This window comes from Rhinatrema bivittatum, chromosome 2 (assembly GCF_901001135.1).
Source record: "Rhinatrema bivittatum chromosome 2, aRhiBiv1.1, whole genome shotgun sequence".
Taxonomy (NCBI): domain Eukaryota; kingdom Metazoa; phylum Chordata; class Amphibia; order Gymnophiona; family Rhinatrematidae; genus Rhinatrema; species Rhinatrema bivittatum.
Window position 1 is genome coordinate 663,721,111 of NC_042616.1, and position 15,714 is coordinate 663,736,824.

Genomic DNA, 15,714 nt, shown 5'->3' on the forward strand with positions numbered 1-15,714 from the left:
ACACATACCTTATACATATAGTACAATGGAACGAAAACCAATTTGATTTAACATTATTATTAGATTACAGGCCAGTGTACCAATCCATGCTCTTAAACTACTAGCTATGGTTTATTTTGGTAGAGGTATGCAATTTGTCAGCAATGCCCATTATAAAACTTTAGTAGTCATTTAAAATTACAATAGCATATATGAACTGTTCACTAATATTGTACAATTTTTTGGTTTATACATCCCTGCATAATGTTTTTTTAATCATTTATCTCAGCAGAGGATCTTTCTCTTACACATCAACAGCATGTCATTATGAGCCAGTACTCCTGGCATATTCAGTCTTAGTTTTTATCCCCCTGAAAAGGTACTATCCTTAAAAATATAATGTTGGTAAGTATTTTGTGGGTAGAATGCAACAAAGTTTTGTTAAACTCCTTCAAATCTTGTATTTATTGTATTTATTTTCAGATTTATAAACTGCCTGTTTCCATGGGCTATAAGGCAGTGAACACTTTTCCTTAAACATTTGCTTATCAATGCTGCTTAAAACATTCTAGTAGTATTTTAGCCTCCTGTAGAAAAATGCTATCTAATGTTATACAATTTATTTCTGCAATGTATAGATTGTTCTGTTCTATAAGGTAATGTATCCTGACTATTAATACTGTGCATGTACTTTACTGGAGAGTTTCCGGATTTGAAAATAAATAAATTATTGTACATGCAATTTGTACAACAGAATAATATTTTGAATATATACCAGTTAGGTTGTATACCTCTGTTTATCAAAAAGTATCTGGAGTTAAAATTCTTGAGTACTTATTTTTTATCACTGTAAATGGCAAGCAAGAAATGCATATTATTTCATGCAGGATTTCTATGGTGAACATGCATCATAAAACAATTCAATTGCTATTATCATTGCGACATTTGTCTATCTGTCTAAAGCAACTATGGTACCTGATCATTTTCTTCTAAGTTTTCAGGAAACAAGGCTCATTACAGATATCATTAAATTCTTAACCCTCTTAATTTTTTCTCCCTGTATAAAACTGTACAATGAAATAGAGACAAGTAACACTAGCTTGTTAGCATAATAGAGGTATCAATTTTGATTTTAAGTGTTCTTTGTTGCTGCGTTATCTTTATTATACTCTAGTTCTAATAAATAAGCATTTAACTTAACACTTAACTGCTATACAGAATGGCACTTGATGACTGCTGCTAAGCATTTTTCAGTCTTGTCTAGAGTTTACCATGTTAAAGGTTTTAAATAATTTGCTATGAGCAAATAATATGTGCAATGTGTAATGGGTATTGTTTTTATATTTTTTCACATGATAGAATATGGTGCATGTCACATATTTCCAGGATCATTGTACATTATTTCTGGTTACAGTTCTGTTCATTTGTCCCATGTTTGAGAGAAATATCTGATATGTTTCTGTCAGGTATAGCTTTTGGTTTTGAAGATTCTGGCATTTTGGAACTTTTTTCAAATCATAGTGTGACATTAGTTGCGTTTGAGTATAGCCATAACCAGAATAAGAATAGAGCAATATTGTCCCTGTGAGGCATACACTGAAACATGGTCCATGTCAGGACTAATGGAGGAAGAGTTTATTTGGATGAAATCACTGGGCTCTGAGATGAGGAGAGGTGATCAAGAAAATTACATGTTTCTTCTCTGCAATAAAAGCATGGATATTTGATGAAACATTTGGCTAGCAGAATATTATTGGGCAAATACACTGGAGAGCAACATGTTGCTCATCAGAAGTTGTGAAAATTGTCCCCTGTTAAGCAGCTAAATATAACTGTCAAGTGAAACTAGGTGCCTATATCTACCCACTTCCAGAATTAATGTTTTGGGGGCAGGCGTATCACAGGAGAATCTAAATTTGAAGTTTCAAACTTTTGCAAGCAGTTTTTCCCCATTACTCCTCCCACAGATAAAGCAGGGGGAAATTATTCAGGTACTTGTGCATTGCATTGAAAATCCTTACCCTGTACCCTTTTAAGTTTATAGGGAAGGGTGTCAAAAAAATAAAGGTGACTTGACAAGGGATGGACATTCTTTTTGTTTCATTTCGTTATCTGTGCATATATTTTTTACATGCATCAAACTGTACTTACATGAATACAATTTATTTGTGTGCCTATAACTTTATGCACATTCTATGCATGTAACAAAAGAGAGAAAAATAAGAGAACAAAGTGAAACAAAATGACCTGAATAACATTCTTTCCATGCACACCACGAGATTTGACTTGACTTTTATACCCACATAAATGTTAGTAAATTTTCAAAGAGAAACTAGTTGGGTAGTTTTCTTTTGAAAATTCATTACAAATTAGGAGCATAGAAAAGTACCTGAATATTGTGTTACCAGATGGCTTAAAGAAAATTGCCCTCAATTTGTGTATAATGGGACATTTGAAATTGTTTTCATGAACTGCCAATGTCCCAACCCCATATATAGAAATCCTTAAGAATCAAAATAAAAAATATGTCCCATAGTACTCTACTAATAGATGTGACATATTCGATATGACCTGCATTTCAATAGGTATAGTTGCATCAGGTGGAACTATATCAGCACTGAGAATGTCTAAGAGATATCCAGAGTTGCAATTGCTTTACTCATACTGTTAGGGTAAAAACACTTTGCTGACATTGAATCAGGGTCTGCTCAATTTGGGGCTGGAGTGTTGTGCACTGAACACAGCCTGCCTCAGAGTCTAGAAAGCCTAGTGTATGGCCCACCTCTGAGGATCTGGGTTATCCTCAGAGGATTCAAAAGGAATGCTAGAACACCTGGAAGGTATTCCTGGCATTTAGATGGCTAGGAGGCCAAGTGATAGTTTGGGAACCTGGAGGAAGTCCCATAAGTTCTTTTCCGTGTGGATGCCTGTTTTGTTCTATTCCTTGTGCTGTTCTATGATGACAAAGCTCTGAAGCCTTGTGTTAAAACCTATAAGTAGAAGCCGTGTTTCAAGTTTACCTGTGTTTGTCTTGAAGAAGAAATATGCTGAAACTGACCTTGCCTGGATTTAAGCCTTGCCCTAAACATGAGTGAACTGTTCAAGTTGCATCACAATGCATATGTCAGGAATGTTCTGTTATTGCCTTATATAATAATAACCTATACTGAGACACCAAGACCAACGTGATTTCACTACAGGGCCCCCCAACCTAACATATACACACATGTATTTGGAGTAATTTGGGATGTATTTAAAAAAAAAAAAAAGAACTATGGATTTTATGTTCACAGCTATGTGGATTTAATCTGTGCAGCCATATGAATGTCCTTAATAACTAATTTAAGAGTGTTCCCTCATTTTATGGTTACATACAGCTACATTAATTTTTACTACCATTCTGTTTGTGTTCAGGTTTATTTTGTGGTATTTTCTGAGCATATCCCAGTGTGATACTGAAAATTCTGATTGTGACCTTCTGTTGGTTAATAGGAAAACATTTCTAAGTGATCAATTTGTGGTTCACAACATTTTAATTTGGCTCTGAAAATCAGTACTATTAATAGAAAGCATTGCCCTGTTTTATAAGTTCATTCCATTTTTCAAGACTCCTTGTGCTTCACTTTTGCCAGGGGGCACAATATTAAGGATTATATAGTTCATCTTTACCTGTGGTACTACGTCATCCACACTGAGACAAGGAGTAATAAGGGGATACTATTCATGGAGAAAATGTGCTTTGTGTTCTCTTGTGATGAAAGGAGGTATTTTTGCAACATTAAGACGTTAATTTTCAAATGGGTGCATAGGTATATATATATGCATGTGCGTTGGTGCACACCCAGAGATACAGCAATTTTATAACATGCGAAACCCAGGCGTGAATATATGTGCACCTAATTTTAAGCTTGTATGCGTCCAGCAGCATAAGTTGGGTTTGAGCCATGTAAATGAGGGAATTTTATAAGAGTAGGTAGTTGCATGCACATCTCTTGGCCCTGCCCCAGAATGCCCATGCCCCATACATGCCATGCCTATATTCCACCCCTTTTTTCTCTGATGTGAGATATTCTTGCATTGGGACTTAGGGACACATTCGGGCAGCTTTTAAAATCGGGTGGGTTTTTAAAAATTCACTTTTAAGATTTTTCACCAATTGAAAGTCCACATTTGTTGTATATTGGCCAAGGACTGTCTTTTTTGTGTGTTGATTTTACAGTACTGTGCAAGTCATGTAGTTCTATAAAAATGTTATGTAGTAGTGATATATTCTTTTAAGAAACATTATATTGGCAAAACCAAAACAATGGTCAAAACTAGACTAACTGAATACAAAAGCTGTATTCACACTGCAAAAACTGATGCTCCAATGATGAGCCATTTTCTTAAACAGCAGCACGCTTTTGAAGATACTAGGTGGCTTATCACTGATAATGTACGAGTGGATTGGCGTAGAGATCATGAAATAATTCTTTATCTTAAAGAGCAAGAATGCTTTTTTGTCCAAGGAGTTGTACCCCCAATGGATTAAATACTGAGTTGTACTGGAGCGCTTTTTAATGTATTCAATAATATTATCAGTCTTTTTTGTTTTTAGATAATGGGTTTGATCTGCATGTAGTATTTCAATCCAAATGACACATGGCTATTCATCGCTAAGTAATTCATTTGTAATGTCAAAAATGAAATTAATTCAGAGGTAATCAACAAAATTAGTTGGTGTATATTTCTAGCAGCAACATTAGCTATTGTTTCCAGTAATGTCATCAGCAATTTTGAGATAATAGGTTTGATTTGCATATAGTATTTTAATATAGATGACACAAGGCTGTTTAACATTGAGTCATTCTTCTGCAGTGTCATCAGTGAAATCAGTATAGAATCAATCAATGAGATTAGCCGATGTGTAGAAGGAACAAAGTGACTGGATATTGCTTTTTTAAATTCTCCCTATGTTTGTGGTTTGAAGGAAACTATTGGCATAAAGTTGAGGTAGTAGGAGAATAAGTTGTCCCAAAAGCATCTAAACATTTTTTAACTATTAAAAGGATGAAGTATTTTTGATCTACTAAAGGGATGCAATAACAAACATTACAAAATATATTATGTGATTGGACATATGATTATATATTTGAATATTTAATGGGTGTAAGTCTATCACCTTTTTGGCTTCATTTATGATGGTCCTTTATACATATATACAGTAAATATATTTTATGGTAACAATAATGTGTGTTTGTGAATGCCCGTTTTCTTTGTTTTATTGAATATTAAGCTGCCATTTTTTGGAATTGAGTCTGGAGATAGAGGTAGGTTTGGTGAAGGGCCTGAAAGCCTGTTGGTGTTTCAGTGGGGATGGTGGAGAACTAAGAGGCCTAAGTTATTTTGGAGGGATTGGTTTGGGGGTGGAACCTGAGGTCTGCAAGGTGGGGAGAGGGGTCAGCCTGGAGGTCTGTACTGTTTAAGGGTTGGGAAATCTATTGGTGTCTCAGGGGATGTGGTGGGAGAGGTTTCCTTTGTTGATGGGCCATTTCATTTTGTGCTGATTAGCGTGGGAAAACCTGCAATGCAAAACATGGCAGCACTGGCATGGCCATAATGTCTTTTGTCAGGGGGAAAAAGAGAATGCCGCCACCTTCTACATCGCAATACTTTTGTCCAATGGGCTTTACCACAGCTTAAAACAGGTAGGTAACTCACATTAGCATGTTGATTTTAACCTGGTTTAGTACCTAGATGCCAAGGAAGGTAACTTTTAAACAGGCGTGCAGGTGCATATGTACATATTCGTCGGTCTGCTTCTAGGGACGCAGCCATTTTATCATATATGTGCATATGTTATATAATAGCCTAACCGCACGCACATACGTGCAATTTTAAGTGGACACGCACCTATGCTCACAAATTCCGCTTATATCACATAAGTGGGGGATTTTAAAAGACACATGTGCAGACTCAATTAGCAGTTTTACCAGTTCGTTCCCAGTTCACCCAGGTAAGGAATAGGACTTCCAAAGCCCCCTAGTTTATTAGCCTCCATTCTGCCCTGTTAGCCCCGACCCTTAAAAACCACAAAATCTATTTGTCTTTATTTTATTTCTTGTACTTCATCCGTAGAAGTAAAGTTATGCGGCAGGTGACCTTGGCGTGCACCTGAGTTCGTAAGTATTTATGCGCAAATTTCAATGTGAAATTCAGGAGCACCCATGCTCTGCCCATACCCTGCCCTTTTTTGGAACTTTTCATTTGTACGTGTAGCGGCAAGTATAAGCATACGCAGGCGGCTTTTAAAATCTGTTCGGCGTGTGCTGGCCCAACTTATGTGAGTATCTCTCAGTTTTGGCATGTACCAGGCTTTTAAAATTCACCTTTTAATGAGCAGTCACTAAGGGTTCAATGTTGTAACACTGTGCATAAGATGCACCAATTTTCAAAGGAGGCTTACGTGCATAAGTCCACTTTCAAAATTATGCCAGCAAAACTACGTGCACAGAATTGCATCAGCTATTTGTTGCACATAGTTTTCCAAGAGAATTTATGCACTTAAAGGAGAATTTTAAATGCGATACGTGTGCCAAAAGCAGGATATGGACACGCATGATCGTTTAGTTATGGCCTTTTGATTTTATAAACTAGCCACATATGCGCACAAGTACCAATGCGTGAATATCGCACAATGGGAAAAAAAGGGGGAATATGAGCAGGGCATGGGTGTACCGGGTGGGGCCAAGAGATAAGCACATATGTAGCTACCCACCTGGGCACGTGTCCATGTCCCTTTTAGCGCAAAGTTACCTTTGCTATGGATGAGGTGTAAGTCTGAATAATACTATTTCTAGCCACATATGAAGTGCTTGAGGGGTCTGGGTTAACTGGGGAGAGTACAGGCTAAAGAACCAGGGATGTCTTGAGGGCCGGGTTCTAGACTGGGCAAACTGGTGGTTGAAGTGGTGAAACTGATCATGTCCTGGATGTGCGCATGTTATAAAATTTCCTCACTTGCGCATCTCAAAGTCAACATTTGCCTGCTGTGCGCGTACATGCTTAAAACAGGGAGAACATATTCAAGCGCCTGGACTATTTTATAACATGTGCGTGTAACTGTTTGCAGGAAATAAAACTGCAGCGCATCTGGCCATGTGCCCACATAAACGTGTATATGGGCGCCCACACACCCGTTTTAAAGTTATTGTCATACTTTTTAAATTAAAAAACATGTGCACAAGTCTTAACGCTGGCCTTGCTCCGTCCCTTGGAAAATCTCTCACCTATGCATGTGAAACTATGTGCATACAGTGTGTATTGATTGTGCAATCTTCTAAAGGGCCATTTCTGTACATAAATCACTACTTTACCTGCAGAAGTCCCTTTGAAAATTGTCCTCTTTGTGTGTAAGATAGAGAGTTTAATCAATAAAGTTGGTAGATATGAGCTGAACATCATAAAACAGCTATAGAGAAAATCTGAAAATTTTACTTGTACACAATGATGTTTTTCCTAGGGCTATTAGATTTTTTATTTCATAGGGGTAGATTTTCAAAGGGGTACATAGGAGGGGGGTACGCGCGTAAGATATGCGCGTACCCCCCGAAAACCTACCCCAAACCCCCCCTGTGTGCGCCGAGCCTATTTTGCATAGGCTCGGCGGCGCGCGCAAGCCCCGAGACGCGCATAAGTCCCGGGGCTTGCATGGAGGGGTGTATCGGGGGGCGTGCCGGGAGTGACGCGGTGTTTCGGGACCGTGTCGGGAGTGACGCGGCATTTCGGGGGCGTGTCTGGGGGGCGTGGTTCTGGCCCAGGGGCGTGACCGGCCCCTGGACCAGCCCCCGGACCAGAACATGGAGCGCGGCAGCCGGCCCGGCGCGCGCAGAGTTACGCCTGCTTCGATTTATAAAATCTAAAAAAGCTTCGATTTATAAAATCTACCCCATATTGTTTTACATGTACATTTTAAAGCAACTTTAAGAAATTTAAAGCTGAGATAATTAGATTCTAGTCTGAAGGTATTTTCCTTTCTCTCATGTTTCATAGTGCTGAGCATGATAGAAGAATTCTGAATATACGTGTGTTTGTATACAGTGAGAATCTATATTTCTATTTAATTATGTAATAACATAATTATTACCGTTACTCTATCATGAAGAAAGTAAACCTAGAGATAATCTGAAATTTATCAGATATAACTGTTGTGCAATGCAATGAGAATTGTCAATTCAGACTATAATCATGTGGCTTGTGGAAGGCACTATCTACATAACTACACAATGAAACCAACAAATATGGGGTAGATTTTAAAAGGCCCACATGTGCATGTGCAGGCGGGTGGCCTCCTCCGCATGCAGGGGGGTATTTTAAAAGAATCGTGCGGAGACACGATTGGGCCTTTGCCCAGTTCCCTTCCAGTCCGCTCCTTTACTTCCCTAACCCTAACCCTATACTTCCTCCTTCTTCCACTCTCCTCCCCGACCCCTAAACCTCCCCTAGCTATCCCCAATTTTTTTGTTTTTATATTTACTGTTCCTCTGGCTGGCTGCCGGTGCGCGCTTCCCTGAGACAACGTCTAATGGCGCTGTCCCGGCCTGCCCCCCCCGGCTCGTCCTTCCTTGCCCAGACCCCACCCCCAGTCTATCCCTTTCTTCAGAACCGGCACTTCTACGCGTATTGGGAATTATGCGCGTGGCCAGGCCCTTTCTAAAATGTGCTCAGCGCGCGCAGGGTCCACCCACACACGTAACCCCCGGTATTTTTGCATGCAGGCCTTTTAAAATCGACTTGTTAATGCACAAAATAACTAAGATCAGCGTTTTTTTGATTAGCGATGTCATAAACATACAGCACACAGGGCCAGATATATTAAAGGGTTATTTCTGTTTAGGGCCATATTTATTGTTTTTTATCCCTATAGACCATACTGTGGGAAAAAATCCTTTAATATATTTACAGTTCAAAGGAAGCAATTGAGGAAAGATGAAAAGACACCACTCTTTCATGAATTTATACTGATATGACATCAGTAGTAAAAGGCTTTTTCATATTTAGAGTTGTCTATACAAAGTGGTACATAAAATCTTGACTACAGAAAATGGGTTTGATGGAATAGTTATATTCCTATTATCTTGTGCAACCACTATAACTATATATTGAGTTACAAAATAATATAGTAAATGACCGCAGATAAAGACTACAATGGCCCATCCAGTCTGCCCAGCAAGGTGTTTGGAATTATAACTGCCACTCCATGCAGGCTACACCCTTTCACCTTCTTTTGACAATTCTAAACTGCCACTCTGTGCAGATTACCCAATATAGCACTTTTCCTTCAGCTTTTAAGAAGAGACATATCTGCACTTTCAATAATTCAGTGACATGAACTGGATGTTAAGGATTGCAATTCTGAAGACTCCTTGGATACAACTTAAGAGTCATATTTGGCACAAACAAAATCTATCTGCTTAAGCAGGCTTAAGAATTCTTACCAACTGAATTAATGAAATTGATTAACCAAATCAACCTTTATACATAAGTAGCTAAATGTTTTTGCTAACCACAGTCCTAAATATTTATGTAAATGAATTATGTGCTAACAGAAAACATGCTGAAGGCATTGATTAGTGTGCATTAAATTGAAATGAAAGTGGAGTTTACTTTACGCTTTCTATATGAGAGATTATATTTGGTTCAGGAAGCTTTACAGTGGCAAAAGATATCACAACTGCCAGGTTTCAAAAGAAAGATAATGTAATATACTGTAATTTGTAAGCTCATGCTGGCAAATTCAATGAAAAGGTTAATAAATTTTTAGAGCTCTGATATCATAGAAAAGAGAAAAAAAATTTTAAATGGAGACCCTAGATTTTATGACTATGTATTTTTTCATTTAAGCAATAAAGCATGACAGAAAATGTTTTGTTGTACAAATCATAGCACCTTGGGTATCGCCAACCATTTGAGCAGTATCAATATTCATAACCAAACCAGTGCTTTCATAAAATAGATTTTTGAAACAGTTATGAAAGGAAGATAAAAGTATTTGTTCTGTTTTTATATAATGTATAAATTATTCTTTTCTATATTAGTAGAGCAGTTCTACAGGTTAAGATGCTTAGTGACTGAATTTAATATTGTTCTAGCTTACAACTGTCGCAAACAACTGCACTGCTTTGTTTTTCATGTTCATTTTATAATAGTAAATTTTGTACAGGGATACAGTAATCATTGATCATGACGCAGAATTCATTACACTGTAAACACTGTTGGTAGATAACTATCAGAATTGCAATGGTTTATATATAACTATGATTATATATATATATTTAAGTTGTTATAAATCAAATATTGTTTAGTTTTGCTCTACCAAATTTTTACTTTAGTAGCTTGCAAAATTTCTTGGTAAAACTGGGAAACATACTACCCTATATCATTTCTAAATAAGCAAATAAAATTTCCTACACATTATTATTTTGGATGCATTTTAAAACCTTACCTGGTGTACAATTTGTCTATGGTTTGTCATGTTATAACGGTACTTTAAGGATGTGATTTATACCTGATCTTACATCTATGCCTCCACGTAGTCCCTTTCTAAATTTAAATGAATAAAAAGACTTTGAAAGTAAAATTAACATGCTACAAGTACAACTGTCCAAAATTAAGTTGCATAGTTTAGGGAGGTTCAATTGTGCTTTGTAGCAGAACTCACAGTAACAGTTCACATTTCAAAAACTTTGATTACAAATGAAAGTGATCAGATGTTTAATCCAAATTTCTTGTATAGAATTCACTGATATGCACTGAATTTTAAAGTTTAGAATACCTCAACCTCTCTTACATTAGCTCAGAGCATGGATATTAATGGACACAGTTGAATTATAAATATTTTAAAAACTCCATTTCATGGAGGGGGAAAATAAGATCATTTTGAGGTATCCAGCCCTCAGTCATGCTGTGGCTACTTGCATTATGTTTTGTCGGTTAGCATGTCTTGTTTCCAGGTTATAAAAAAAGGCACAGATGTTTCACAAGGCGCCATTATTCAATTCAACCAACAAAACTAAATTCTGGTATCTTGGCCTTATGGGACTATACTTCAGCAGGGATTTCTTCTACTGCATTTTTAACTGAGGAAGTTATTGCTTCTGAGAAGGGCCCAGGGTAGGTCTGTGCTATGTAGTGGATTCTTCTTGCCAGATTCAGTTCTTCACTTTGTTCTCCTCTAGCACTGAAGGCAGGACAGGATTTAGTTCGTGCATAGTTTGGTTGAGCTAATGTATTGCCAACCATTTCGCTTTCTGTGCTTATAGGTGATGCTCTCCATTTTCTTCTCTGCAGCTGATCTTCTTTGTGTTTTATGGAGTACCATGCCAGGAAAATAAAAATAAACCCTATAAATTTAAGACCTGCTGATAAACCAAAATAGACAAAGCGAAATGATGTCACATCATATTCCCAGCAAGAACCTTGCACGCCACAGTCTTGTTGCCAAAGCATGCAAGTAGTGTCAATCACAGCCCCAAAGTAAATTGGAGTAGGAATGTAAGCTGCAAAAAAAATAAAAAGCAAAAGAGAAGAGGTGATTATTTGTATTTCAGAACATTTAAAACATAAATATATAAAAAAATGCATATTATAATGTATTTTTCTGTGTTCCCTTATACATTTTACTATCATCAACACTCAAGACTGTAAACAGTTGTCATAAGTATACAAATAATATTTTATTGTAACTTTTTTGTTTAATTATGCAAAGCCAGATTTAGTAAACACCCCATCATAACTGAAAACATCTACACAAGAACAAACACAAAAATCAAGTTTGTCATCTTTGTTGCTTAACTCTGAGATTTCCAGTTCTTTACAAATTTATTGCTATTATTCAAAAGGGCCTGTAGGGATTAAATTTACAAAGGTTGAAATTCATACAACACACACACACACATAAATATACAAATACATGAAAATACAAACTGAGATCCATATTCTAAAGGTCTGTCCAGCTAAATCTGGGACACAGATAGCCAAACCTTGGGATTTAAATATTTGTCTTCACCTCCCCCCCCCCTTTCGGCCCCCACCAACCATATACATAAGTTTTAGTTGGGTAAGTAATTACCCAGCTAAATCTTATCCAGATAAAAAAAGAGACAGAGCGGGGGTTCTTAAACTTATCTGATATTCAGTGCTACCCAGATATGTTTATCAGGTAAGTCTGGTCTTGATGGAGAGAAGGTCTAAAGTTATCCAGGAACACTTACCTGGTAACTTTAACCTGGCTAACTGGCTGATTAAGTTAAAAAAAAAAATCAAAACCTGGTAGGTCAGCAGCAGCCTGATTCCTTCCTCCAGCAAAGAAAAATAATTGTCAGTGCTATAGCAGACCTAGGACTCCTTCCCCTGCTTAAAAATGAGGGCCACCACCCATTAACATCCTAAAGCTTTCTTTTATCCCTATGGGAGAAGAAGAAGCTGTTACCTCCTACTGCGAGGCAAAAACGTTATGCCAGAGGGGGCCTCCAGCTCAACCAGCATCCCCATTGCATCCTACAAGCTGTAAAATATATTGGCCCTGACACCCCTCCATTCTTCTTTCCCTCTTGCCTAAAATGAGAACGATGCAATGCTGGCAACTATCTCTCCCACCCATCCAAATATGAAACTATTTCTCAACCCTCTCCCCCACTTGCAAAAAGTCTCTCCTCTAAGGGGTAGATTTTCACAAAGCGCGCCTTAGCGTACTTTTGTTGGCGCATCAGGCGCAAACAAAAGTCCGCTGGATTTTAGTAGATACGCGCGTAGCCGCACGTATCCGCTAAAATCCTGGATCGGCGCGCGCAAGGCTGCCGATTTCGTGTAGCTGGCGCGCGCCGAGCCGCGCAGCCTGCCGCCATTCCCTCCAAGGCCGCTCCGAAATCGGAGCGGCCTCGGAGGGAACTTGTTTTCGCCCTCCCCTCACCTTCCCCTCCCTTCCTCTATCTAACCCACCCCCCCGGCCCTATCTAGACCCCCCCCCTTACCTTTGTGGGGGATTTACGCCTCCCGGAGGGAGACGTAAATCCCCGCGCGCCAGCGGGCCTCTAGCGCGCCGAGACGGGACCTGGGGGCGGTTCCGGAGGGCGCGGCCATGCCCCCGGACCGCCCCGTGCCGAAACCACGCCCCCGGGTCCGCCCCCGAAACGCCGCGTCCCGCCCCGAAAACGCTGCGCCGATCGGCCCCGCCCCCGACATGCCCCCGACACGCCCCCCTCGAAAAACCCCGGGACTTACGCGAGTCCCGGGGCTCTGCGCGCGCCGGTAGGCCTATGGAACATAGGCGCACCGGCGCGCAAGGCCCTGCTCGCGTAAATCCGGGCGGATTTACGCGAGCAGGGCTCTTAAAATCCGCCCCTAAAGAAGCTTAAGCCTAGCTGGGAGGAAACAATCTGGCGTCTTCCCAGCTAAGCATCCCACATTGATGACAGAGCAATATTAGACACTGGAAGGACACAGGTTTTTAGCTCACCCAATGACTAGTGTTGCTCTGACAGCAATGAATACAACATAAGTCGGGGAAGGCAACTCTGTTCCCCAATTATTGCAAACAAGACTGGTTTTCAGGATATCTAGAATGAATTTGCATGAGATATATCTGTTTGTACTGCTTCTATTGTATGTAGATATACCTCATGCATATTCATTGTGGATGTCCAGATTGCAACAATTGAGGACCAGAGTCGTCTACCCCTGATGTAAGCAATTAGCACTGCTGTAGAGCAAGGCAGGATTCTTAGCCAGGGGGCTGCAAGCTTGTGTCCTCCCAGCTAGGCTTACGCTTCTTTTGAAGTAAGACTTTTGTGCATGGAGAAAAGGGGAGATTCAGAAATAGTTTTAATTTCAGGAGGATGGGAGTTAGGTGTTGCTGCTGCACATCATTTCACTTCAGGTGGGAGAGAGAGAGAGATGGGGAACAGAAAAGCAGTGGGAAAATTAGATTGTTTTAATAGTTAGGGTGTGGAAAAATCTGATTCCAAATTATTGGGTTGTAAAAAAAGAATAAAAAGAATATGTTTAGGTATCTGTAAGCAAATGCAAGGAGTCTAAAAAAATAAGATAGGAGAGTTAAAATATATGGCACCAGATGAAGATATTGGCATAAGAAGCATCTCAGAGACCTGGTGGAAAAAAGACAACCAATAGGACATGGTGATATCAGGGTATAAAATATATCAACATAAAAGAACAAATAGAAGTGGTTGTGGCATGGCACTATATGTTAAGGTTTCCATAGAGTTCTGGAATCTCTGTGGTACAAAGTCCATACACGACCACAAGGAGGTTACTACCTCCTGTCTGCAGACCTGGATTTGTCAATAAGCACACTAGGCCTAAGCCTAGGGCAGCAAACATCTGGGGTACAGCAGGCTGGCTAAAGATTTTACTGCCTTCCAGCTGTGCTGAATCTCACTCAGCAAAGAACAGCCCTCTGCTTCCTAATCCAGCCTCTCCCAGCCCAGGCAGCTTGCTGGGAGGAGAGTGAGCCTGGAACACCCAGAACAATGGGGATCATTTTGGTAAGGTTAAGAGGGGCTGAATGGAGATCACTGGTGGAGGGAGGTGAGAGTGGATCAGTAGGGGGATATGGGGGCAATGTTTGTATGTGTGAGAGAGAAAGGAATGGTGCTGGTATGTGTGTGTGCCAGACTGAGAGGTTAGAGAGAGGCTGCAAGCAGGAGCAGGACCTAAGCACAGTAAGGATACCTGCCTCCTCTCTTTCCCCTCCCTCTACTGCAATTCAGGTTCTCTCTCCCTTGGAGTCGGAATTTATCCCACAGATCCTGGAACCTCATTAGCTTTCTGTCTCTTCTCTCTGGATCCTGGAACCCACCCCTCAACCTATCCTCTTTCTCAGTCCCAGAAACTCCCTCCTTCCTTTTCTCCCATCCCCGATTCCTGATTTTCCCCCTTTCCTGATCTTTCATTCTCCCATCTTTTCTACCTCTTCTCTCCCAGTTCTCTTTCCTTCTTATACTTCTCCCCTCCTCACCCCATTCTTAGTCCTCCTTCTTTCTTGCACCCATCCATGGTCCTCTCACCCTCTCCTTCTCTTCTGCTCATCCTTGAGATCTCATTCTTGTACTGAGACTTAACATCTTTCTCCTTACTCAATAAAAAGTAAATTAGACAGACACAAGCAAGTTTGGAAATTGTTTAATTTTTACATAATAATAAAAAAGTCCTTGAGTGAAAACGGACGACTGTCCATGGGCAGGCACAATATATGTTGGGAAGGGACGACAGAGCCAGCTAGGGGAAGGGGAAGGTGAGTCAGGGGCTTGGGTGAAGCAGGCAGAAGGATTCAGGGAAGGGGAGATTAAGGAGGGGGAGGGTAAAGAAAGGTGAGACCCTGGAAGAAAGGTAAAGGGGGGATGGAAAGGGAGGGAACATAGACTGCCATTGCTTGCCCGCCGAAGCTTAAAAGCTTCAGACCTGCAAGACCACCTCCTTTTCCATTCGGCGGGCATCCTTGGCAGCACGGGTGTCCTTGGCAGCAGTGACCAGTTTCTCTGGTGCTCCTTACAAACAGCGCAGAACTCGGCAGAGTAAGCCTGGGCAGAACTCGGCAGAGTAAGTCTGGGACGCATGCAGCCGGCGTAACAAAAAAATACAAAAAAAACCCGACAGCTGCTGGGGGGAAGCAGAGGTTTTCCAAGCAGCAGCAGCAGCAGCTGCAACCTAGATGCAAAAGCAGCAGATTACCAAAGA

At 40.1% G+C, this 15,714-nt stretch overlaps 1 protein-coding gene across 1 annotated transcript in view; it reads right to left on the reverse strand.

The window, feature by feature from the left end:
- Positions 1 to 8,619: 8,619 nt before the first annotated feature.
- Positions 8,620 to 15,714, reverse strand: part of SLCO5A1 (solute carrier organic anion transporter family member 5A1) — a 261,323-nt gene continuing 254,228 nt past the window's right edge. Inside the window, exon 10 of the mRNA XM_029591445.1 lies at positions 8,620 to 11,516. Coding sequence (XP_029447305.1) covers positions 11,059 to 11,516 — 458 coding nt within the window. The 3' untranslated portion in view covers positions 8,620 to 11,058. The remainder of the gene's footprint in view (positions 11,517 to 15,714) is intronic.